Source organism: Lagenorhynchus albirostris, chromosome 4, assembly GCF_949774975.1.
Source record: "Lagenorhynchus albirostris chromosome 4, mLagAlb1.1, whole genome shotgun sequence".
Taxonomy (NCBI): Eukaryota; Metazoa; Chordata; class Mammalia; order Artiodactyla; family Delphinidae; genus Lagenorhynchus; species Lagenorhynchus albirostris.
The window spans coordinates 9,720,783-9,748,313 of NC_083098.1; the positions used below are offsets into that span (position 1 = coordinate 9,720,783).

At 38.2% G+C, this 27,531-nt stretch overlaps 1 protein-coding gene across 1 annotated transcript in view; it reads left to right on the plus strand.

Annotated features, from left to right (window-relative positions):
- The first annotated feature begins 411 nt into the window (after positions 1-411).
- The window catches only part of MMRN1 (multimerin 1), a 65,877-nt gene continuing 38,757 nt past the window's right edge, over positions 412-27,531 (plus strand). Inside the window, exons 1-3 of the mRNA XM_060147098.1 lie at positions 412-1,062; positions 23,528-23,647; positions 26,319-26,425. Of these exons, the coding sequence (XP_060003081.1) occupies positions 476-1,062; positions 23,528-23,647; positions 26,319-26,425 (814 nt within the window). The 5' untranslated portion in view covers positions 412-475. The remainder of the gene's footprint in view (positions 1,063-23,527; positions 23,648-26,318; positions 26,426-27,531) is intronic.

Here is a 27,531-nt window from a genome sequence, read left to right on the forward strand (position 1 = left end):
GGAAAGGAAGCACCACAAAACTTTTTCTCAAGTTCCTTGTATAGTAGAAAAAAAATGTTAAACTCCTTGATTCAGCCCATCCAAACAAAATTCCATTATCAACGTGAAATTTCTCTTCAAAATCAGCAGCACATGAAATATGAGTGAACCTAGGAAAGTTACTTCATGTTTCTCTCATGGGTTTTCCTGATAATAATTGCCTGTGTTTTTCCATTTACCCTTAGCCTCGTCAGACACCCTTCACTGCTTCCATAGATCATCCTCCCAGAGGTCACAGATCCCACAGAACCTACAGAAACAGGAAATCAAACTTCCTGAGTCCACTGCAAAACACAGAAACCTGTTTCCTCTACACATCTCAAATTGGCAAAGCTCTGTCTTAGCAGATTCAGTGTGGAAGCAGCCATCGAAGAGGCTAGAAGGACTTTATCCCCCTCCCGATTTCACACGAGCTTTCTAGCTTCAAACTACTGAAATGAAAGGAGCAAGGCTATTCATCCTCCTTTCTAGTTTATGGAGTGGGGGGATTGGGCATAACAACACTACACATACTTGGACTACACCCGAGGATGAGAACTCCTGGAACTCCCAGACCTCTGCTCCGGCTCCTCTAAGCAAAATACAAAGTCTTCAGGTGCTGCCAACCACCCAGATCACATCAGTGGAGATGGCCACAGCTCCCGAGGCAAGCACTTCCGAGGAGAGTCTTCTGAAATCAACACTGCTTCCCTCAGAGACAAGTGCATCTCCCGAGCGTGTGAGAAACCAAACTCTCGCACCCACAGGGAAGACAGAAGTGGTACTGAAGTTACAAACTCTTGCCCTCCCGACCAAATCGAGCATCAGGTTCAGTCCTAAAGCAGAGTCAGTGGTCCTTTCCAACTCCACCCTGAAATTTCTTCAGAGCTTTGCCAGAAAGTCGAATGAACAAGCCATTTCTCTAAACTCGGTTAGAGGCGTTGGAAATCGATCCCCACGGGAAACGTACCTCAGCAGAGGTGACAGCCCTGGAAGCCAAAGAACCAGCTACCAAAAATCAAGCTTTGAAACAACTAGAGGAAAGTAAGAAACATTCTTTTTTTTTCTTTCTAACTATAAGGTTTATAAGATTGCAAGCTAACAGTTGTCTCACTTCCAGAAAAGGATTTCATGTCTAAGATGAAACCAGATCATATTTCAGTTAGGTGAAGTAATTAAGTGTTACCTTATCTAAAAGGGAAAAGATGAACAAACAAAACGCAGCAGTTTATTGTAACTGAAGTGGTCGAAGTTACTAATAGAGGTGCTTTAACTGGGGATAGTCGGTAACAAACAGTGTAACCTCACAGTGACTGTTAGTTAATTCAGATCAAGGGTATGTTGGTTGTGCTCAGAACTACAGACACAACATGAAAGAAAAAATGTCATTACAGTTAAGGTGTGAACAGATTTAAAAACTGAAACAGCCTGCGCTGTGGAAAGCTCAAACTAAGCAGAGCTAGGCTGGAATCCTGGCTCCAGTACTGTCTAGATCCTTGACTTGAGCGAGTCAATTGATGTCCCTGAATCTCAGTTTCTTCATTTGTAAAAGACAGATATGGTATAAGGAGTACAGATAAAAATACCAACTTTGCAGGGTTATCATGCAAGATTCAAATTAATGAGATGTGCTTAGACAGACGCTTCTCACAGAATAGGTACTCAACAAGTCATCTTTTACTAGGACCATTATACTGAATTATGCCATCATTATGAATGGGTTGACTAGAAAGGCCAATTTTTCAAATTGATTTTGATTTAAAATGAGAGAAAATTCAATTTGAATTGTTGAAGCAAAATAATAAGACAAAGCTTAAAGAAGTATCATTAAAGAAGTCTTTCAAAAGGACCAAAAAACAAAAACAAAACCCTGGAAAATGCGCGTCAATGTTCTATTCATTTAATGTTCAAAGTTAAACGCCTGACTATAAAATAATTCAAGTTAATAATAGCAACTAACACCTGCTATGAAAGGCATTGTGTTAACACTGTTGTTGATATAAACATGAGACACTGGGAAGTATATAAGCCAATAGATTTGTATTTATGTATTCTTTATTATTCAAATCCATTTTTCACTGTATTTCAAAGGTTATGGCATTTTTTAAAACATGAAAGTAAATTTGATTTTATAAAAACTTATTAACATGGTGGAATTTGGAACATGCCAATTTACTGTAAAAACAAATGCTACAGATTACAAAATGTTCAACTTAGGATAGATAGACTGTCTAAAACAGACATTTTAACAGATATAAATTAAACTTTCTCATGTTTAGGAACAACAGAATGTGGTCTATTAAGTAAAAAATGTAATTTATTGAGAGTCTTTTCTGAGTCATGTATAATATCATTTCTATTAATCATATTTTGTTAGACTATGATTTAATTTTTTAAACCAATTATATAGAAGTCTTAGGCACTCATAGGAAATGATTTGAACCTTTTAGAGATGTTATTATAAAGGGATTTTTCAATAGACTAGTAAATATAACCAAAAGAAGGGAACAGTTGAAAGTAAAATACCAATTAAATTTTACATAGCATATAGAAAGTGGCATATGGTTGTTTCATAATTAGAACTAGTAATTGATAATTTGATGAATACTAGTTTTTACATAAATGCTAGTTGCTTTATCCAAAGACCTCACTGTCAAAGCTTATGAATCCTTACTTATTTGATGACTGTTTATACATTGCTGGTCTCGGGGGAAACAGAATTTTTCAAATAAAAATAATTCCTGCTCCCAAGGAATGTGTTATATAAAAAGCAAGCACCAACATATCTCAGATTTTTAAAAATTCATTATATGTTAGGAGGAAACAAGATATTAAAGGTGTAACTTGCTAAGCCAAACTCCATCCCATGCATTTTCCAATGAAAAGAATCTTAAATTATTTCTAGAGAAAAGAACTAACTGTACTTAGAGATTCTACATCCTGAGGTCCTACAGAGCTAAGGTTCTCTTTGGTAATACTTTTCTTTTCTTTTATAAATTTATTTCTTTATTTATTTTTGGCTGCATTGGGTCTTCATTGCTGCATGTGGGCTTTCTCTAGTTGCGGCGAGCGGGGGCTACTCTTTGTTGCGGTGTGCGGGCTTCTCATTGCGGTGGCTTCTCTTGTTACGGAGCACGGGCTCTAGGCACGCGGGCTTCAGTAGTTGTGTCACGTGGGCTCAGTAGTTGTGGCTCGCAGGCTGTAGAGCGCAGGCTCAGTAGTTGTGGCGCACAGGCTTAGCTGCTCCATGGCATGTGGGATCTTCCCAGACCAGGGCTCGAACCCGTGTCCCCTGCATTGGCAGGCAGATTCCTAACCACTGCGCCACCAGGGAAGTCCCGGTAATACTTTTCATTAAGTATTCATTCATTAGTAATACTTCATTAAGTCCCAGACTTCTTACTCATTAGCCATGCAATTGATAATGGTATTAGAGAAAACTTAGGTCCATCTATTATGGCCACAGTGCTGATGCAAATAAGCCTTGGTAAGGTCAAAAGAGGTCTTTCATATTTTTGTTTGATTAGCAAATAATGATAATAGCAAACACTTTATGGCATTTTTCCTAGTACTGTACTATTCTGAGTGTGTGTGTGTGTGTGTGTATACATATATATACACATACACACACTCACATATTTTCAATCCTTTAATCATAACCATAATTCCATGAAGAAGATTCTGTTACTATTTCATTATAGAGAGGTTAAGAAAATTAACTAGGGTCACTTAGCTAGTAAATCCCAGGACAAAAATTCAAACCCAGGCTGGCTGGCTTCAGAGACGTAGCTCTCAATCCGTACATTATACTCCTTCAGCAAATACAGTCTATTATCCCAACTGGGAAAATACGAGTGGCCAGTTTATTTCCCCACTTCTCAGGATTCGGAGGCTATTCTTTGCCTCCAGAATAAATTCCAGATTTCATTCCCAGTCGGTCATACAACGCCATCCTTGATCTGGCTCCTGCCTACTTCCCCAGCCTCACCTTCTGTGACTTTCTGGCCATGAAAATTTGTAGTTTTCTAGTCCACAATATGCTGTTTGTTAAACCTATCTTTGTTCCCTGTTTGTCCCTCTGGCTAGCATGGTCTTCTTTTCCCATCACCTACTTCTTTTACAGCTGATAATAATACCTCCAGGAAGCTTTCTCAGGCTCAGTTATGTGGCCCCTCTAACTGTTCATATAGCTCTCTTTGAATTCTTCTATCACCGCACTTACAATGTTATAATTACAGTGAATTTGTGATCTCCTTGAGTTTAGGGACATATTTCCAGTGCTAGTAAGGTGTTTGGTTTACAATAAGTACACAGTATTTAACAAACTGAATGTAAAGTTTATGGATCTATATGTGAATATATAGATGAGTCCTTCCCAAAGAAATATTTCTGTATAATAAAACCCTGTTGACTTGGGATAATCTCATCTTAGGTTTGGGGTTCTTTTTCCTTACTATTTTTGGAATATTATAGTGGTTCTATGTAAAAGGAATACTTTTGTCAATAGAATTTTTCTGGCATATTTTTGTCTCATCTTGTACTTTCCCTTATCTTACCACCACAGGAACTCCTGGCTACACCAGAGCTGTGGTTTCCTGTCTGGAACAGTGGGTGTTGGTCAGTGACCAAGCACTTTGAAACAGGCAGGATAAAAAGAAGAAATTGGGATTAATGCATTTAGGTATTGAACCAGTATTTGCCGAGGACCTAATATGTGCCCAGCATTGTGCTTGTGCTGAGGGTAAAACAGTGAAGACAAACTCCCACCTGTTCTGTCCTCACGGAATCTGCAGTCCAGTGGGAAAAGGGCATGGGGAGGAAAAACGGTACATCACAAATGCTGATGTTGAATCAAAATGGTGATGAACAAACATTCTGAACGAAGTTTATGAGAGAACATAACAGGATGAGTGGTCTACCTGGAGGCTATGAGCTTTCCCTGAGAGGATAGTAGGTGAAACGAGATATTGGCATTAACTGCCTACCTAACTTCTCTCACAATCCCAACCCCTGCACACACGTACTTGAATCTTCATCTCAGTGAACGGCTAGTTCCATAACTAGAAACCTTGGGTATACCCGTTATACTTTTTCTCTCCCGGCCTTTATATAATCAATCAAGAAGTCTTCTTGGTGTTCCCTCCAATATCCCCCAAATCTGCCAGCTTCTCTCCACCTTCACCACACCATGTTATTCTTAGCCACCATTATCTACTACTTAGTCTCTTAACTTGTCCATGTTTCCACTCTTGCCTCCACACAAGTGTGAGATCTTTCAAACTTTTTTTTTATTGAATACATTGGACATAGAACATTGTATACATTTAAGGTATTTAAACTTTAATTCAGGTTAATGCATTTCATTGGATGTAAGACTTCATCTATTGTGATGGGATTTTATGTACTAATCAGAAAGTATGACATTATTTAAAGTTTTCAGATTTATCTTATTTATCTTATTTTATATCACTTTTGCCTCCTTGAAATGAAGATATAAATGAAACTGGTTAAGACATTTCTAAGGCAATGACAAAAACTACTGTCTGACTAGTAGCGACTAAAATATATCATTGATTTCAAAATATATTCCTGATTTCAGAGATGTTTTAAAACCTGTGAAATTTAGTATTTTGCTCACATGCTCAAAATCACTTAGTAGCTTTCCAATACATTTAGAATAAAATCCTAAATCCTCACCATGCACACAGGGTCCTGCTTGACATGACCCCTGCCTATCTTTATGATCTCATTTTCTACCATGCTCCAAGCTCACTCCACTCAATCTCGTCCAGCCACACTGCCCTTCCTCCTGGTTACTGACCAAGCCAAGTTAATACATATCTCAAGAAAACTCCTGTTTGCTCTTGAGAGAATGCTCTTCCCTCAGCATTTAGACAAGTGGCTCCTTTTCTTATGCAATTTGAGCTTTAATGGCCCTCCCTCAAGTAGACCTTCTCTGACCACCCAATGGAAAGTTGCCATCCTTATCTTATCGCCCTTATTGTTTCTTCAGAGCATTTATTTGAAATTATTGGGTCTATTTATGCAGACAGTTGTGTATTTTATATTTTTCCACAAAATACATTCTGTGAAAATAGGACCCTTGACCTTCTTACTTATTATTATTCTATTCACTGCCAACAATAGTGCCATGCACATAGAGAGAGCTCCACAAAACTCTGTGGAATGACTGATTATTGGATGGATTTGGAGTTCACAGCGGAGATAAACACTAGAAATATAAGTCTGGGAAATATGAGAACTATAGAAATACGGATGCTCAATTGAGGAGTTTTTCTTTCTTTTTTTAACGAAAGGGAGGAGGGAGAGAGGGCAGAAATCAGAGCTCTTCCAGAGAGTTTCCCACTTACTTGTTTGTCATTATATTTGATTTTGCATATAGAATGGCCATAAATATGGTAAAATGTTAATGAAAGGGCCAGAAGGGAAAAGTTGAATATGAAACAAGATGAATCCTATGTTTGCTGAGTTTATTGACTTTATTTATTTTAGAATTTCACTTGTTTATTCTTTCTATAAGCTATGTAACTTGCTTTATGTACAAATAGGTGGCTCAAGTTAGATGGATTCTGATTTCTAATATGTCTAACATGATAAACTCTACAAGTCTTTTATTAAACCACTTGTAAATAGAAAATTTAAATTTTAAAATTTAATGGTTTAAAATTACAAAAACTAACCATTAAATTAATTCTGCTGCCTATCGTAATATGCAATTTTCTGCTTAATTCTGTAAATTATGAGGTTTTACATGTGAAAAATCTGGTCAATTAAATTCAGATGCCACCTTAGTCCATTCAGGCTGTTATAACAAAATGAGCGACTGGGTTCCTTATAAACAACAGAAATTTATTTCTCACAGTTCCGGAAGCTGGAAACCCAGGAACAGGTTGCCAGCATGGCCTTTTTCAGATTCCCGACTTCTCATTGTACTCCCACATTGTGGAAGGCATGAGGGATCTCTCTAGGGCCACTTTTATAAGGGTACTAATCCCATATACCTAACCACCTCCCCAAATCCCCATCTCTCAATAGTATCATAATGGGAATTTGGATGTCAACAAATGAATTTTGGGGGGACACAAACATTCAGTCTTTATCATGTATAGTTTGCAAAGTTCTTATCAGTGGCCTAGTAGCATCCAAGGGGATTATTCTCACATGCTGTTAAATTCTAAAAAGAAACACACCATTATATTAAAGAGTATTTTTTATGTCCTTGAGAAATTAAATGTATCTACTACATTACTGCCAGTGAAAATACTAAAGTATATTCAGTATCTCAGCTTTTTTCTCATTAGTCGTTTCCTTTTTTATTTCTTTGATATTTCTACTCACTAAATTGCTGCTGAATATACACACATATTGTATGATACATGCCAGAATTTATACAGTCTAGGTGATTAAACAAGAAACGTTTGTACACCTTCTGTTTCTTTAAATACCAAAATATTAATTTAAAAATGTGTTATTTCGGGAAATGCTAAAAGAGTCAGTTTACAGGAACAACTGGTTTAAGTATAGAATTAAGCATCACAGCACCTATTAGCTTGCCTTTCCCGAGGCTCTGTGGTCTGCACACTGGGAAAGTCTGACACCTACTGGAATAGAATTTACAATGTCCCTGAATACGTTGAAGTAACAGGATGGGGAAAAGAAACAAAAAAATAAAGTTAGGTAAAATAAAACAAATTTGTGAAAAAAGTTTAATTAAGGTACCTTTAAGAATTGTTTCTTAGGTATAATATATGTATTTTTATATCTAATTCAGTGTACCTCTTAAAAATGTACTGTCATTGGCTTTAAAACTTTGAAAATAGGTTGGATCCAAAAAGCGAACTCCAAGCACATCCTGAGAGGGGGACACACTCAGCTCATTCTCCTAAAATTTTACACTGAGAAATTATTAGTAGTATTATTATTGTATGTACACAACGATTTGTGACTCTGAGGTACTATACGGCATATATCATTAAAAACTCAATTACATACTACACTGTGCCCACCGTGGAAGGCAAATCAGTGTCTAACCAAAGATTTTCATTGCAAAAGTTGGTATATAAAAGGGGTTTCATCTTAAAACCTAAATTAACCAGAAAATTAAAGTGTCAGAAATTCCCCATAATCTGAGCTTTTCATGATTGCCTCTCAAGATTTGTTTCAAATATTTACATGATTCTTTTATAAAACTAATACTTCTATCCCAGTTTATATATTATATAGACTTTTGAAAAAGGATGGACTATATAAAGGTATTTACACTAAAATAAAATGAACCACAATATTTTTTTAATTTGAAAATAGTAATTTTCTTAAGGCGATTCGTATCAAGATGGACTTATCTTTTGGACTAATAGCCAAAACTAAATATAAAAAGTCTAATGCTTTATTTGTGTGTGATTTACATATTAAGAATCTTTTTACTAAATCTAAATGCTTACTTCCAATTTCTTTCACTGGGTATATTTCCTTTCTCATTTATGACTGATGAACTACCTGTAAATCCTGGTCTCTCATAATAATTAATAATTTCATCTTTTCTTTTTAGTTTGATTGAAAAAATAAAGATTCCTATAAAGATTACATAACATTTAGGAAGTATTTTTGTTCATAACTACTTAAGACTATAAAGACATTTAGAATGTATCTCTTCTGAGAGCTAAGCCTCATCATATGAATTGAACATCACCAATAATAGCCTTCTGTCATGGTTTTCTGGAACTTATTATTGACCTGATATACATAAGCAATTATGGTTAAGATGAATTTATCAGGTCATTACAGAAACAAGAAAGGAGCAACCTCTACTTGTGTACGAGGCCAAAAACAAAATGGGAGATATATACATACATATATATAGCTATATAGGTATCTATTCCCTTCATAAAAAATCCTACTGAGCTCTCTGAATCATCTAGGCATTACCAGCAGCAGCAAGTGTTTTACATATATTAAGTCATTTAATCTCACAACAATCCTGTGAGGTAGGTAGGTAATATTATTATATTCATTGTATCGATGAGGAAGCCACATTGAACAAACAAGCTAATGGCTAATAAGTTGTTTCATTTTCTCTTGTTCCTCATTGAATCCCTAAGTTCATCTCAATAATGGGATGACAGGAAACAAAGTCAAAATGTCCTTAAAAACATCATCTCCCCAAGCAGAAAATCTTCTCCAACTTCCAAGAGAAAATCACGTATCATTGGCTAGTTTATGGAGGGGATGTTGCTGGTTCACCTTGATTTCTAGTGAATAGCCTCAGGACTTGGTGTTTTCATGCTATCGTGTCAATTCAAATCACAGGTTATGAATATAAATGTTTAAACATTGTCTTCTACGAACAGGATGACAAGCGATTTATTAATCTGTGTTCTAAGGACTAGTATAAATAAATAACATTAATTCTTAGATTGATGTCTTCTATTTCTTAAGGAAAATACTTGTCATGGTCATTATTTAAATGAATCCTTTGTTGCTTCAGTCCACTCTCAATTCAGGATTAAGAATGGATATGTTTGGACCAGGGTTTGGTCAGGGTACACTTCAAATGGCAAATGACCAATTAATGAAATCTTTGTTTTTAATTTAGTGTTTTCACGGCTCCTTGGAAGACCGGATTTCTAAAATGTTTCAACCAAAAGTACAGTGATTGTTTACTTACAATGCTTTTCTTAGTTCATTATCCACAAGACTTCAAGTTGTCTCTGTCAAAATAGAATCCTTTTCTCCCTTTTGTAAGTTCTGCAAGCCAGGCTCACGTTCATAAATAACAAAAGATGTCTGCTTTTTCTTCAAACAAACATTTTACCTATTAACTTGGAAAATCCAAAGGATCAATACAAGCTTTTTTCAGTACATGTTGCCGCACAAAAGCAACCATTAAAGAGAATCCCAAATGCAATCTGCTGTTTGGAGTGTTCGGACCCCACGGAAAGCTCAATACTTCAAAGAAACCGCCCTCCGTCGGCCATAATCACTCTGGAAAGGTACAAAGGATCTCTAGATTTAAGCAAAATACTTGTCTGGGATCATTACATTTGCTTTTATACTGGCCTGTCACCATTTCACCACGTTGAATTTTCTGTTTTTAAACTTATATTTTCAGATTCTTTCGTTTTAAATTTATATTTACATTTTTAACATCTCTTGATGAGCTTATTTCATCGGTGGCATAAACCTAATTACAAGTCACACCAGGGGCTCTGGCTGTGGCTTGTTCTTCCAATTTACACTGGATCAAAGATTGCTGGGCCCCTGGCAATCTGCTTTTTTGCCTACTCAACTATTTTAGTCATGAAATGGTTTCACTATTTAGGGTTTTAAACAATCTCTGCAGGTGACACTGATTTATTCTCACAAACAATATCTTTCTGTTTGTCTATCTGTCTTTCTAACAACCACCTCTTTTCTTTTTTTTTCAGTATCCAGGGTATGCAGGGACGGTGGTATTTCTTCCTGCCTCGCCCTGTGCCCTCCATAGTCATTCAGCCAGTGCTCACGTGACAGACAATGTGTGCTTCTGATGAAGTTAGACGTTCTCTGTAATTAGGATAATCAGTGGATTTGCAGGAGAAATCTATTTTTAAAATATCCCTTTATCATGGTGTCTTTATTAATTTTAAAATTTTTATTTCCTGTTTTTGCCGTACTTAGTTTCACATTATTTTGCCAAGTATCACCATGCTTGAACAAAATGTACCAACGTGTCTTTTCATGCCTTTATGGAGCTGAATTTTCAAACTTCTCATTCAAGAGAACCTTGCACAATAAGCTGTACAGTGCTCAATTTATCTGCCTTAGACAGATGAATGGCTGAGTCAGCTTTATTTGTAGAGGAACATGTGGTCCAAAGAGGCCTAAATATTCCAAAGCAGATGTTTACTAACTTTAGTGACTCTACTCTGGGGAAAAATGTGTTCCTTCTTTGTTTTTTAACATTTAGGTTGACTTTTACGTTATTTTAATTATAATAATTATTATTATTTTAAGCAGCATAGAGTTCTTATGTTTTACTGATTTAGTGGCGTACATCTCATATTAATTTGAACTCATAGTGATTTGATTTTACAGTCATGTACCATTTCCTTTAGTACTAGATTTTGTAAATCATTTCTGCCTCTACCCTCGATAAAAAACCTCAGAAAACAAATGAGAGGGAAGAATATAAATTTAACATAACAAGGTACATATTCACAATAGGGAAAAAATGACAGAAACAGAAAAGAGAAAAAAATCATGCTATAATCCAATCATTCAATCTATAGTTATTAAGAACTTTCTACAGTTTAGTATAGGATGTTTTGTAATAAAATAACTGGTATTACAACCAGAAATGAGGCTGATTTTTGTTTTCCTAAACAGTATCTATATGCTTTTGGATGGCTTCTACCAGGATGTCATCTAAAAATAGGTATTTTAATAAAGGCTGTTTTTGTCTGATCATGGCATTTTTGTGGCAAATGGCCTACTTTGATGCTGTTAAAGTTTCTCAGCTTCACTGGAGTGTGGTCAATTCATATTCCTCTACTATCTTATATGTTGAAGACAGTAAGCATACATGGATGGATATAAACAAAGGTTTTTAGAAACGGGCTTGAGAAAGTTATGGCTACAATACGGTCTGATTGATAAGACATGTGGATCAGAACAGCAATTCAGCTAAATCTTTCTGTAAGGCAGGATTTATTTGTTATTCTTAATCATATCATTTAAAATTGTGCTATATTTGATACAACATAGATGTATTATAATACCTAATTTTACCATATGTATCCCTCACAGTATATCATTCACTTTTATTTTTTAGCTTTATGTAAGAAAAAAGCATTGTATGGTATTATTTCTGTAACTTGCTTGTATCACACAAGTTTATTATAAGTTATATTTGGGTTACTGAATAGTACAGTTCATTTGTTTAACTGGTGAATAATACCTATGTGTAAATATTTCAATGTATTTCTCCATTCTATGGTAAATGGACATTTAAACTACTTTTAGGTTTTGATAGTTACGAATAATGCTTGCTACTATAAATACTCAGATAACATGATTCCTGGAACACATGTGCAAGAGTTTCTCTGAAGTATATATCTAGAAGTGTAACTGCTGGGTCAGTATACGCATGTTCATTATTACATGATATTAACACATTGTTTTTCAAAGTGGTTTTACCATATATTTCTACGAACAGTATATATGAGATTCCAGTTCTCTATATCCTCTGAACACGTGAGATTGTCAAATTCTCAAAATTTGCTTATTTGGCGACATACACCAAGAGCCTGGAAAGGCCTTTCCTAGCCTTCATGAATTGGGCCTGGTGTCAACCAGCAGCTTTACCAGAAACTCGAGGTCTGTGTGATGCAGCAATGTTGGCTGCACCTGGAAAACCCTTGAGTTCACGGGAGATGAAGGAAGGCACATCTGGGGACTCCAAGCCCACTTCTTCCTTTATAGGAAGCACCTTGGCACACTAGAGGCTTGCCCCCTCAAAGGCTTTCCCCCTTAGTGCTAGTTCTGAGGGGTTAGCCAGCCCCTCTGAGAATGGAGGTTTGGAGAGAGAGAGCACGTGTGTGAGCACGAGACTCCTAGGTCACAGCTCGGTCAATATCCCAGGTTTCAAACGCAAGAGCTGAGAACAGTCTATGGGTTGCAAATCTCTAGAAAAGGACCTTCCCTCACTCCCCTCAAAAAGCGGAGGGAGGGGCTTCCCTGGTGGCGCAGTGGTTGAGAGTCCGCCTGCCGATGCAGGGGACACGGGTTCGTGCCCCGGTCCGGGAAGATCCCCCATGCCGCGGAGCGGCTGGGCCCGTGAGCCATGGCCGCCGAGCCTGCGTGTCTGGAGCCTGTGCTCCGCAACGGGAGAGGCCACAACAGTGAGAGGCCCGCGTAGAGCAAAAAAAAAAAAAAAAAAAAAAAAAAAAGCAGAAGGAAATCAAACAGCCTCGAGGATTCACTTAGGGAACCCTGGAAAGCTTTCCATTGGAGATGGTTGTCAGAACTGTAGCCTACACGCATGCTTCCCAGCTGTTCCAAGACTGTAGCCAGTTTGGTCAGAGGATCCTAGTATTTCTCCCCCATGTGCTGAGGTGGACTTGCCTACCGCAGAGGAGCCTAGGAAAGTCCAGCCTCTGTTTCGCTCGCCACCCTGAAAAACGTACCCAATAGGGAGGAGGGTGGAAGAGGTGACTGTATCCCCTTGAAGAAAGTGAAGTGGGGAGTCTGCCCGAGACTCAGAGCTGAATTTGACAGAGGATATAGGCTGAAATAATCAAGGCCTCACTTCTTTCTGAGCACGCTGGGGTTTAATCTTCATGGGAGAAGATCAAAACATTTTACCTCCCCAGCAGAGATCACAGACGAGCTAATCTAGACGTCTGGGCAATTTCCAGGTAGAATGCATTTAGGCCTCCACGTAGCCCATGGTATTTAGCACCACCAATGTTTGTTCCTCCTGGAAAAGTTTCCTTTTAACATACATATTTACACACTTAAAAGCAGTTCAATGCCTGCTAGCTTGGCTCATACCAAAGAGGGTTAAAACTCTCACTGAGGAAAAACCCAAATGTGTCCAATTGTATAAAGGCCTCTTTCCTTGCAAGAAACAGGGAGACAGCTGGTTTCCTCCCACTTTTCCTCTTTTGCAAAAGAAGTCTTAATTGTAAGTTCGTATTGTAATGCGAAGACCCATTCTCAGGCCATTTTCCCCCTGACTCTAGCCGATGTTGGAGCTAGGCAGTGTTACAAAAGAAAGTCATTTTCTTCTTTTTCGTAACTCCAGTATACCACATACAGTAGGAAGTCATATAGAATTAAGAACATAATACGTTACCATTTATAGAATAAAAGCACGTAGCTAAAAGAGCCACATTATCAGAAAGGACAGGTACAAACTTACTGATACGAGTTCTATATCCAGTTGATTCTTAGATATTATCTCCATTAGAAAACGTTATCTCCATCTTCAAAATACTTCAGCCCTCTCCAGCCACCCTCAGATGTGTTTAATACGTAAGAGAATTCTTAGTGAGATTGTTGAAAATAGCTCTTATCAAGTTTTGTTTGTGTTTTGGAAGATTTTTTTGCTTTGCTTTACAGTCGGCTAAATGTAGGCCAAGTCTGACCACCATATTTATTATTTAAACTGCAAGTAATTATACGCAATTCCTCTTTGTCCTGTTACTGCCTTAACAATCTCAACCTTCCTTAAATCCCTATTTGTCTAATAACATTGTCCCACCTGTTTTGTTTCTTTAGTCTCTGCCTTTCATTAACTCACTCTACAGACACAGGTGTGCTTTTTATTCCATGCTGGCCACCAATTTGGAAATAGACGATTTTTCTCTTAGCTCCCATTTCACTAATTTTACTTCTTATATTTCCTATTTATTTTTACTGTGCTTACTCCTTAGACTGACTGGTATGATCACATGTCTCTTCTTTTCCCTTCCTGTTAAATTAGCAGGTATATCGTCGACATACCCCATTTTGGAAGGGCTTTTTCTCAGGATGACCAGAGCAAAATGACACCAAGGAGGCGTCTTGGGTGGAAATTCCTCTAACCCAGGCACAGAACATGTTCTGCAGTGGAGAGTTTTCCTGATTTACAGTCCCTCATTTCTCCTTTACCCTCTCACACAACATGGTAATTGGGGCAGGTTCCATTAAGGACACACACCTGTATCTATACCTCCAGGCGATCATATTAGGCATGGGTGAAAAACCAACCCCTGCGTAAAGGCAAGATTTCTAGTCAGGGAGCAATATCTTACCGCCTGATTCAGAGGACCCCCACTAATATCAGGTTTAATATTTTGCTACAGTCATCCGCGAGCCAACCCCTCTTAACCAATCCTAACAAAATAGACACAGACAAACATGGACAAAGAAATCCAAAGTCTTAGGACTCCATCCTTTGAGCACCTCAGCAGCTGTGACCTTTTATATTGTCCCCCTCCCTTCTCACAATCCTGAGAAGGTTATTAGACAACTTTACGTGCCGGCACATTTTAACGCTGTTACTCACCCTAAAGACGTCTGATCCAGGTGCGATTTCTGCTCTCAAAAGTGAAAGTAGCACCAAGGAGCCTGGAGAGCAGCAGCGGGAAGCAGCAACGTGACAGCTGACCCTCTAGACGAGTTTGGTCTGGGTGGCCGCTCAGGGTGGGTGGCGAGGGCCTGCACTCTGCCAGGGGCCGTGGTGCCTTTGGCAGGTAGTCATGAGATTTACATCCCTTTGTGGTGACCAACACTGCTACCGAGCAAGGGCTCCTTGCCCAATGTGCACAGAAGCCAATACCAAGGCACCGGCTTTGGAGAAAATAAAAGCTCTACTGCGAGATCGACCGGCAAGGAAACAGGAAGCAAGGCTCTCGCATCTGTCTGCGAGATCGACCTGCAAGGAAACAGGAAGCAAGGCTCTCGCATGTATCTTCGCCATCCAGGGCTCGCGGTGAAGTTTAGGGGGATTAGGGAAATTTCAAACTTGGAAGCTGATTGGCTAGGCTTGAATTAGTCCATATAAGCTCCCACTGTTGCGGGAGCCAGGTTTTCCTTGTTGAAGAACTTCTCATTTCATAAAAGCCTCAACATGTCTATTCTTTGAGTTCCATAGACTGAAGATTCTCGGCTCTGGGGTTATACTGCACACGTGGGTTCCTGTCTTGCACATGCCCGGGGCTGTCTGTAAAATAACTCAAGGTTTGATTAATCAACGTCCTCTTTAAGGATGCAAAACCAGTTTAAGCTGGTCAATGTTTTACATGCTGTTAAATTTAACAAGAACAATGTTATTTTTCCTATTATAAACAGTATCTCTCTTAAATTTGTTGTTAGCACATCAAACTATAACTGATCTTAACTGTATGGCTAAACTTTTGTATTAATTATAAAACATTTTATATTGATCTTCACTAAATTGATGAACGCATTCATAATAATCATTTACATATAGACTCCTTTATATTTTCTTTCTTCACAATCATATCACCTGCTGCTAATAAGTTATTTTTTTCCTCATTTTAGATCCTTACATCATTTATTATTTATTTATTTATTTTCATCTTACTGCACATTGTTCAGTGGAAGTACTATATCTACGTCTGAGTCACTACCTCAGTCTAATATTGATATCTGCATAAGGGCAATTTTGGATTTTGACTTAGCTTATAGCTAAACAATAGAGATTCTGGTTTTAGCTCTGATTTATTCTTAATTTACTTTTATCTTACAGTGCTTTATTTTTTTAATATCTTTACTGGAGTATAATTGCTGTACAATGCTGTGTTAGTTTCTGCTCTATAACAAAGTGAATCAGCTATACACATACACACGTTCCCATATCTCTTCCCTCTTGCGTCTCCCTCCCTCCCACCCTCCCTATCCACCCCTCTAGGTGGTCACAAACCGCCGAGCTGATCTCCCTGTGTTATGCGGCTGCTTCCCACTAGCTATCTATTTTACGTTTGGTAGTTTATATATGTCCATGCCACTCTCTCACTTGTCACAGCTTACCCTTCCCCCTCCCCATATCCTCAAGTCCATGCTGTAGTAGGTCTGTGTCTTTATTCCCATCTTACCCCAAGGTTCTTCATCACCTTTTTTTTTTTTCCTTAGGTTCCATATATATATGTTAGCATATGGTATTTGTTTTTCTCCTTCTGACTTATTTCACTCTGTATGACAGACACTAGGTCCATCCACCTCACTACAAATAACTCAATTTCATTTCTTTTTATGGCTGAGTAATATTCTATTGTATATATGTGCCACATCTTCTATATCCATTCATCTGTTGATGGACGCTTAGGTTGCTTCCATGTACGGGCTATTGTAAATAGAGCTGCAATGAACATTTTGGTACATGACTCTTTTTGAATTATGGTTTTCTCAGGGTATATGCCCAGTAGTGGGATTGCTGGGTCATATGGTAGTTCTATTTTTAGTTTTTTAAGAAACCTCCATACTGTTCTCCATAGTGGCTGTATCAATTTACATTCCCACCAACAGTGCAAGAGGGCTCCCTTTTCTCCACACACTCTCCAGCATTTATAGTTTCTAGATTTTGTGATGATGGCCATTCTGACCACTGTGAGATGGTATCTCATTGTACTTTCGATTTGCATTTCTCTAATGATTAATGATGTTGAGCATCTTTTCATGTGTTTGTTGGCAATCTGCATATCTTCTTCGGAGAAATGTCTATTTAGGTCTTCTGCCCATTTTTGGATTGGGTTGTTTGTTTTTTTGTCATTGAGCTGCTTGTAAATTTGGCGGATTAATCCTTTGTCAGTTGCTTCATTTGCAAATATTTTCTCCCATTCTGAGGGCTGTCTTTTCATCTTGTTTATGGTTTCCTTTGCTTGCAAAAGCTATTAAGTTTCATTAGGTCCCATTGTTTATTTTTGTTTTTATTTCCATTCCTCTAGGAGGTGGGTCAAAAAGGATCTTGCTGTGATTTATGTCATACAGTGTTCTGCCAACGTTTTCCTATAAGAGTTTGATAGTGTCTGGCCTTACATTTAGGTCTTTAATCCATTTTGAGTTTATTTTTGTGTATGGTTAGGGAGTGTTCTAATTTCATACTTTTACATGTACCTGTCCAGTTTTCCCAGCACCACTTATTGAAGAGGCTGTCTTTTCTCCATTGTATATTCTTGCCTCCTTTATCAAAGATAAGGTGACCATATGTGCGTGGGTTTATCTCTCGGCTTTCTATCCTGTTCCATTGATCTATATTTCTGTTTTTGTGCCAGTACCATACTGTCTTGATTACTGTAGCTTTGTAGTATAGTCTGAAGTCAGGTAGCCTGATTCCTCCAGCTCTATTTTTCATTCTCCAGATTGCTTTGGCTATTCTGGGTCTTTCGTGTTTCTATACAAATTGTGAAATTTTTTGTTCCAGTTCTGTGAAAAATGCCATTGGTAGTTTCATAGGGATTGCATTGAATCTGTAGATTGCTTTGGGTGGTAGAGTCATTTTCACAATGTAGATTCTTCCAATCCAAGAATATGGTATATCTCTCCAACAATCTGTATCATCTTTAATTTCTTTCATCAGTGTCTTACAATTTTCTGCATACAGGTTTTGTCTCCTTAGGTAGGTTTATTCCTAGATATTTTAATCTTTTTGTTGCAGTGGTAAATGGGAGTGTTTTCTTAATTTCACTTTCAGATTTTTCATCATTAGTGTATAGAAATGCCAGAGATTTCTGTGCATTAATTTTGTATCCTGCTACTTTACCAAATTCATTGATTAGCTCTAGTAGTTTTCTGGTAGCATCTTTAGGATTCTCTATGTAGAGTATCATGTCATCTGCAAACAGTGACAGCTTTATTTCATCTTTTCTGATTTGGATTCCTTTTATTTCTTTTTCTTCTCTGATTGCTGTGGCTAAAATTTCCAAAACTATGTGGAATAAGAGTGGGGAGAGTGCACATCCTTGTCTCGTTCCTGATCTTAGTGGAGTTTCAGTTTTTCACCATTGAGGTTTACGTTGGCTGTGGGTTTGTCATATATGGCCTTTATTATGTTGAGGAAAGTTCCCTCTATGCCTACTTTCTGCAGGGTTTTTATCGTAAATGAGTGTTGAATTTTGTCAAAAGCTTTCTCCGCATCTATTGAGATGATCATATGGTTTTTCTCCTTCAATTTGTTTATATGGTGTATCACGTTGATTGATTTGCATATATTGAAGAATCCTTGCATTCCTGGAATAAACCCCACTTGATCATGGTGCATGATCCTTTTAATGTGCTGTTGGATTCTGTTTGCTAGTATTTTGTTGAGGATTTGTGCATCTATGTTCATCAGTGATATTGGCCTGTAGTTTTCTTTCTTTGTGACATCTTTGTCTGGTTTTGGTATCAGGGTGATGGTGGCCTCGTAGAATGAGTTTGGGAGTGTTCCTCCCTCTGCAATATTTCGGAAGAGTTTGAGAAGGATAGGTGTTAGCTCTTCTCTAAATGTTTGATAGAATTTGCCTGTGAAGCCATCTGGTCCTGGGCTTTTGTTTGTTGGAAGATTTTTAATCACAGTTTCAATTTCAGTGCTTGTGATTGGTCTGTTCATATTTTCTATTTCTTCCTGGTTCAGTCTCGGCAGGTTTTGCATTTCTAAGAATTTGTCCATTTCTTCCAGGTTGTCCATTTTATTGGCATAGAGTTGCTTATAGTAATCTCTCATGATCCTTCGTATTTCTGCGATGTCAGTTGTTACTTCTCCTTTTTCATTTCTAATTCTATTGATTTGAGTCTTCTCCCTTTTTTTCTTCATGAGTCTGGCTAATGGTTTATTAATTTTGTTTATCTTCTCAAAGAACCAGCTTTTAGTTTTATTGATCTTTGCTATCATTTCCTTCATTTCTTTTTCATTTATTTCTGATATGATCTTTATGATTTTTTTCCTTCTGCTAACTTTGGGGTTTTTTTGTTGTTCTTTCTCTAATTGCTTTAGGTGCAAGTTTAGGTTCTTTATTTGAGATGTTTCCTGTTTCATAAGGTAGGATTGTATTGCTATAAACTTCCCTCTTAGAACTGCTTTTGCTGCACCCCATAGGTTTTGGGTCGTCGTGTCTCCATTGTCATTTGTTTCTAGGTATTTTTTGATTTCTTCAGTGATCACTTCGTTATTAAGTAGTGTATTGTTTAGCCTCCATGTGTTTGTCTTTTTTACAGATCTTTTCCTGTAATTGATATCTAGTCTCATAGTGTTGTGGTCTGAAAAGATACTTGATACAAGTTCAATTTTCTTAAATTTACCAAGGCTTGATTTGTGACCCAAGATAGGATCTATCCTGGAGAATGTTCCATGAGCACTTGAGAAAAATGAGTATTCTGTTGTTTTGGGATGCCATATCCTATACATATCAATTATGTCCATCTTGTTTAATGTATCATTTAAAGCTTGTGTTTCCTTATTTATTTTCATTTTGGATGATCTGTCCATTGGTGAAAGTGGGGTGTTAAAGTCCCCTACTATGTTTGTGTTACTGTCAATTTCCCCTTTTACGGCTGTTAGTATTTGCCTTATGTATTGAGGTGCTGCTATGTTGGGTGAATAAATATTTACAATTGTTATATCTTCTTCTTGGATCGATCCCTTGATCATTATGTAGTGTCCTTCTTTGTCTCTTGTAATAGTCCTTATTTTAAAGTCTATTTTGTCTCACATGAGAATAGCTACTCCAGCTTTCTTTTGATTTCCATTTGCATGGAATATATTTTTCCATCCTCTCACTTTCAGTCTGTATGTGTCCCTAGGTCTGAAGTGAGTCTCTTGTAGACAGCATATATACGGGTCTTGTTTTTGTATCAATTCAGCCAGTCTGTGTCTTTTGGTGGGAGCATTCAATCCATTTACATTTAAGGTAATTATCGATATGTATGTTCCTATTTCCATTTTCTTAATTGTTTTGGGTTTGTTATTGTAGATCTTTTCCTTCTCTTGTTTTTCTTGCCTAGAGAAGTTCCTTTAGCATTTGTTGTAAAGCTGGTTTGGTGGTGCTGAACTGTCTCAGCTTTTGCTTGTCTGTAAAGGTTTTAATTTCTCCATCAAATCTGAATGAGATCCTTGCTGGGTAATCTTGGTTGTAGGTTTTTCTCCTTCATCACTTTGAATATGTCCTGCCAGTCCCTTCTGGCTTGCAGAGTTTCTGCTGAAAGATCAGCTGTTAGCCTTATGGGGATTCCCTTGTGTGTTATTTGTTGTTTTTCCCTTGCTGCTTTTAATGTTTTCTTTGTATTTAATTTTTGATAGTTTGATTAATATGTGTCTTGGCATGTTTCTCCTTGGATTTATCTTATATGGGACTCTCTGTGCTTCCTGGACTTGATTAACTATTTCCTTTCCCATATTAGGGAAGTTTTCAACTATAACCTCTTCAAATATTTTTTCAGTCCCTTTCTTTTACTTTTCTTCTTCTGGGACCCCTATAATTCGAATGTTGGTGCATTTGATGTTGTCCCAGAGGTCTCTGAGACTGTCCTCAGTTCTTTTATCCTTTTTTTTAATTCTGTTCTGCAGTAGTTATTTCTACTATTTTATTTTCCAGGTCACTTATCCATTCTTCTGCCTCAGTTATTCTGCTATTGATCCCTTCTACAGTATTTTTAATTTCATTTATTGTGTTGTTCATTATTGCTTGTTTCCTCCTTAGTTCTTCTAGGTCCTTGTTAAATGTTTCTTGCATTTTCTGTATTCTATTTCCAAGATTTTGGATCATCTTTACTATCAGTATTCTGAATTCTTTTTCAGGTAGACTGCCTATTTCCTCTTCATTTGTTAGGTCTGGTGGGTTTTTACCTTGCTCCTTCATCTGCTGTGTGTTTTTCTGTCTTCTGATTTTGCTTATCTTACTGTGTTTGGGGTGTCCTTTTCACAGGCTGCAGGTTCGTAATTCCCGTTGTTTTTGGTGTCTGCCCTCAGTGGCTAAGGTTGGTTCAGTGGGTTGTGTAGGCTTCCTGGTGGAGGGGACTAGTGCCTGTGTTCTGGTGGATGAGGCCCTGTCTTGTCTTTCTGGTGGGCAGGTCCACGTCTGGCGGTGTGTTTTGGGGTGTCTGTGGGCTTATTATGATTTTAGGCAGCCTCTCTGCTAATGGGTGGGGTTGTGTTCCTGTCTTGCTAGTTGTTTGGCATAGGGTGTCCAGCACTGTAGCTTGCTGCTCGTTGAGTGAAGCTGGGTGCTGGTGTTGAGATGGAGATCTCTGGGAGATTTTCGCCATTTGATATTACATGGAGCTGGGAGGTCTCTTGTGGACCAGTGTCCTGAAGTTGGCTCTCCCTCTTCAGAGGCACAGCACTGACTCCTGGCTGCAGCACCAAGAGCCTTTCATCCACACAGCTCAGAATAAAAGGGAGAAAAAATAGAAAGAAAGAAAGAAGATAAAATAAAATAAAGTAAGATAAGATAAAATAAAATTATTAAAATAAAAAATTATTAAGAAAAAAATTTTTAAGTAAAACAAAGAAAACGGATTGACAGAACCCTAGGACAAATGGCGAAAGCAAAGCTATACAGACAATATCTCACACAGAAGCATACACATACACACTCACAAAAAGAGGAAAAAATAATATATCTTGCTCCCAAAGTCCACCTCCTCAATTTGGGATGATTCGTTGTCTATTCAGGTATTCCACAGATGCAGGGTACATCACGTTGAATGTGGAGATTTAATCCACTGCTCCTGAGGCTGCTGGGAGAGATTTCCCTTTCTCTTCCTTGTTCGCACAGCTCCCGGGGTTCAGCTTTGGATTTGGCCCGCCTCTGCGTGTAGGCCGCCTGAAGGCGTCTGTTCTTCGCTCAGACAGGATGGCATTAAAGGAACAGCTGATTCGGGGGCTCTGGCTCACTCAGGCCGGGGGGAGGGAGAGGTACTGATGCGGGGCGGGCCTGCGGCGTCAGAGGCCGGCGTGACGTTGCACCAGCGTGAGGCGCGCCGTGCGTTCTCCCGGAGGAGTTGCCCCTGGATCCCGGGACCCTGGCAGTGGTGGGCTGCACAGGCTCCCCCGAAGGGAGGTGTGGATAGTGACCTGTGTTCGCACACAGGCTTCTTGGTGGCGGCAGCAGCAGCCTTGGCGTCTCAGGCCCGTCTCTGGGGTCCGTGCTGATAGCCGCGGCTCGCGCCAGTCTCTGGAACTCCTTTAAGCAGCGCTGTTAATCCCCTCTCCTCCCGCACCAGGAAACAAAGAGGCAGGAAAAAGTCTCTCGCCTCTTCAGCAGGTCCAGACATTTCCCCGGACTCCCTCCCGGCTAGCCGTGGCGCAGTAGCCCCTTCACGCCGCCAACCCCAGTCCTCTCCCTGCGCTCCGACCGAAGCCCGAGCCTCAGCTCCCAACCCCGCCCGCCCCGGCGGGGGAGCAGACAAGCCTCTTGGGCTCATGAGTGCCAGTCGGCCCCGATCCTCTGTGCGGGAATCTCCCCGCTTTGCCCTCCGCACCCCTGTTGCTGTGCTCTCCTCCGCGGCGCCGAAGCTTCCCCCCTCCGCCACCCGCAGTCTCCGCCCGCGAAGGGGCTCCTAGAGTGTGGAAACCTTTCCTCCTTCACAGCTCCCTCCCACTGGTGCAGGGCCCGTCCCTATCCTTTTGTCTCTGTTTATTCTTTTTTCTTTTGCCCTACCCAGGTACGCGGGGAGTTTCTTGCCTTTTGGGAGGTCTGAGGTCTTCTGCCAGCGTTCAGTAGGTGTTCTATAGGAGCAGTTCCACGTGTAGATGTATTTCTGATGTATCTGTGGGGAGGAAGGTGATCTCCGCGTCTTACTCTTCCGCCGTCTTCTCAAGTCTCCCCTTACAGTGCTTCTTTACTGTCCATCAGTACAGTAATGAAGTAACATATGTTTTCTGTCATTTCTAGATATTTTAAAGCCAGATATCAAGTTTTCAATGTATCTGATACACAGTACTGACAGTATAGGTCTATGCAAATAACTTTGATGAAAAGAATTCTTTCTGACAATTTTTTTCTAACAAAAATGATCTCTTCCTTAGGAACTGGTGTGCTTATGTACATACCAGATTATCTCCAACAGTGATACTGGACAACCAAGTCACTTATGTTCCAGCTGGTAGAGGGCCCTGTGGCTGGACCAGTGGATCCTGTCCTCAGAGGTATGTAATATTTTTTGAAAATACCTACTTCTTGTACCATAATCATGTGTGGCCTGGAATATATAAAGAAAGTTAATCATCCCAGGTACACGTAAGTATAGGAGGGTCAGGGTAGGGTCATCACATTAAACTGGAAGTATGATCTTAAATAAGTTAAAATGCAGAAACTAATTATACTTGCCTCATGTGGGTGTTTTTAGAATATGTGAGATAAATGGAGTAATATGTTTAGCCTGGTACCTGGTACTCTGTGAGTCTTCAGTGAATGTTAACTCATGTGTCTTTCTATTTTTACTATTACTATTACTTTTATTCTATGACCTGACCAACAATCCTGTCCTTTAATTCCATTAAATTCATACACAGTTTTAAAGGGCTATTGATAATTTCCCTTTCATACTAGGCCAAAGAGAAGTCCATAACTTTGCAAGCTACTAATTGCTATTATGCATGGTAAAGCAGCTAAGTAGGGCCTTTCTTCTTGTGTCTATTGTAATGACTTATTTAGGGGGTTTTGTTTTAATTATGTAATTGTCCTAAAATGTGGGGCTGAGTAATTGATAAATTCTCTGAATTCATACAGTCACAGTAGCTCAGCTGGGGGTGTTTCAGGAATGCCTGCAATAAAAACTAAAATTGTCATTCAGGCCATGATGGCTAATGTTATACAAATAGTCATACAAATAACTCAGGCAGTGAATCTGACACGTTGGCAATCTGGAACAGTGTGCAATAAGGATACATAAAATCAAGGTGTTTCGTAGTCCCTAAAGAAATAGCTAGGGCTCATGGTCCAGAGAGCTAAGCATATCTTAGGGATTTGGGAGAGCTGAGCTCCAGTTCTGTTTCTGGCATTTACTCCCTTTGTGACAATTTCCTAGTCAACCTGAGATACAAAGAATGCACTGTTAATTCTTTAGTAATGAAACTATTACCACAGTAACCCCCATCATACTGCCCTTCTGAGTTCAAGGTGAGCTTTTTTCTCTCTTTAAACAAACTAGGAATAGGTATCTTTATTCTCATTTCTTATCTTTCTCTGCATTTGAATGGTTCTCTCCATTCACTCACTATTTCAGCGCATATGCACTGTTTGTCACTTTTTCTTTCTGTCTGAGCCACATACACCAGCAATCCGGTTTGCCAAAGCAGGAACATTGAGTCCAATAATAATGCAACTAACTGCTTGAGTTCACCCTAATAAACTCTAGAGAATCCTTTCCAAGCTACCTTACTTCCTGTTTAGCACTAGCTGTTGGACTAGATATGATATTTCACTGAACAGAGTTATTTGCTGAGTATAATTTACCGAAATAAACACAGATGAATGATTAGCCTACTTTCAGAGATGGAAGGAGTCTTACAGCTCATTTTAAAATTGAGGAATAATTTCACACATAATTAATTGCCCATCAGGTTATAGCAGAAACTAAAACCCAGTCTGTTATAATACATAATCCATGAGAGTGACTACTATGGTCGCCCCATAGTCATATGTAACGAACTCTAGATAATGACAGGAGAGGCTAACCCATGCAGATTGGATTAAAATCCTAGCTCGATAACTTTTAGATGTGGGACTTGCAGCAAGTATTCCATCTCTCTGTTCCTCAGGTTCCTCATCAGCACGTCAAGATAATAATAATACTTTCCTCATAGAACTAATATGAGGACTAAACAAGATAATACATACCCATTTCACAGAATCATTTGATAGATATTAGCTAAATGTTGAAGTCATGGGGATAAGGCTAATATGGCCAAATTGGATTTATGATTTACATTTACATACATAACGCCTACAATTTAGGGCCATTCACTACTTATATTGATTGTTAATTTGAAATGTTATAGTTTCTTTATTTCCCTTTCGTGGTTTCTTCTCAAAAACAACATTTTCTCATGTTAGATCCTCTTCCCTTCCTCACCTCCCTCTCAGAGAAATACTAGATGAGAGAAATGATAGATGGTACAATTTAAAAACTTGAGATATGAGAAAGTACAGGTTGAAGTCACAGTGGAATATCTAATTTGTTTTGAGTTATTTGATATTGATCTGGAGGAAAACACATCCTTTTAACTATAATGGTTTAAGAAATAAGAACTAAAAAAATTACTCCCATAAACTATTTAAAAATTAGAATTACAATAAGTTTTAACATTGGTTTAGTGAAAAGCATTACCAAAGGAAAAGTTATAGAGTCTTTAGAAAACATAATGATAGGTATAAATTTAAAATACCAAAAAGTATAAACCTTAATGCTTTTTGTAATGTACTTAAGGAAATCTAAGTTTGACAATAATATTGATGATGAAGATTATTATAATAAGAACAGATAACACTTACTGAATGCTTATTTTTTTTAAATATTTACTTATTTATTTGGTTGCATGGGGTCTTAGTTGTGGCAGGTGGGCTCCTTAGTTGTGGCATGTGGGCTCCTTAGTTGTGGCATGCAAACTCTTAACTGCAGCATGCATGTGGGATCTGCTGACCAGGGATCGAAACTGTGCCCCCTGCATTGGGAATGTAGAGTCTTATCCACTGCACCACCAGGGAAGTCCCTGAATGTTTATTATATTCCAGGTATCATCCCAAACACTTTTATTCCAATTGATAATTTAATGTGAGACAAATAATCTGTTTTCCCCCAACTGCTCTCCTCTCTAGATCTCAGAAGATATCAAATCCTGTGTACAGAATGCAACATAAAATTGTTACCTCATTAGAATGGAAGTGCTGTCCTGGATTCAGTGGACCAAAATGTCAGTTAGAAGGTATATTCTAATCTTAATTTCATAATAACAATGAGAAGCATAAAACTTCTAAAGAATAAGCAACTGATTCCAGTGAAGAAAAGAGTTGCAATTTATCTTTTGAACAAAGTTAATTAACATGTAGCCAAACTATCAAGACTGTTACTTTCTTCGAGCTTCCTAATTTAGTAGCTGTGATATCTCATAAGCTGTCCTTTAACTTCTCTCATCATTTTTATGCTGGTTTCACAGGATGAATAATTGGAGACCTGACTACATACCTTACTGTTTCTTAGCTATATGGCATAGACACATGCCTTGTTAAAATATCAGAAATCCTAATTGTATATGTTTAAATAAACTGTCGTTAGAAGTGACCTTATGTAAAAATAAGATTACCTTCTAGTTTTGTTCCAGTTCAGTTATTTGAAATAATATCGTCTATAAATGAAATTCAGACATAAAGAATATACCAATATGACATGAATAATCCTGCTTTTTAAAAAAATCTCCTAATGGAGCCACTTTTTCAACAGATTTTAAGGATTTTCTGGTGGCAAAAGGCTGATCAAGTACATGGTAACCTACTGTGGCCTAGCATCCATGTGGCTGTTATTTTGCTTTGGGCTTTAAACAGGTTCCCTGTGAAACGTAAGATATGGCCTCCGCATACATATTTTAAATGAATGAATATTACAAGGAAGGCTATTAGCGGTAGTGGGGAATTCAATCAGCAGTGTAAGAGACTGTGATTAAAAATTAATATAAGTGTGGAGAAACCATTATGATTCACATTTTACAAAAAGAAAGTTGTAATATAAAAGCTCTAGAAAACCTGCAGTTTAGTTAAGGATATTATATATGGTTCTTCTAGCCCATTCGTTGAGAATCTATAGGCAAATTTCACTGTAACGCTATTTATTCTGGATATGGCCTTAATTTCAAAGATGTTATAAAAATTTAATACATTTCCAGAGTACAGCATGAATATGTACTTCATTTATAACCAGGTAAAATAAAGTTTTAAACAAAATATCATCTATACCGAAAATATTTGCAAACAAGATACTTTACCATATTGTAAAAAAGAAAAACTCCAAATATGATCCTGCTTTCAAAGGATTTCT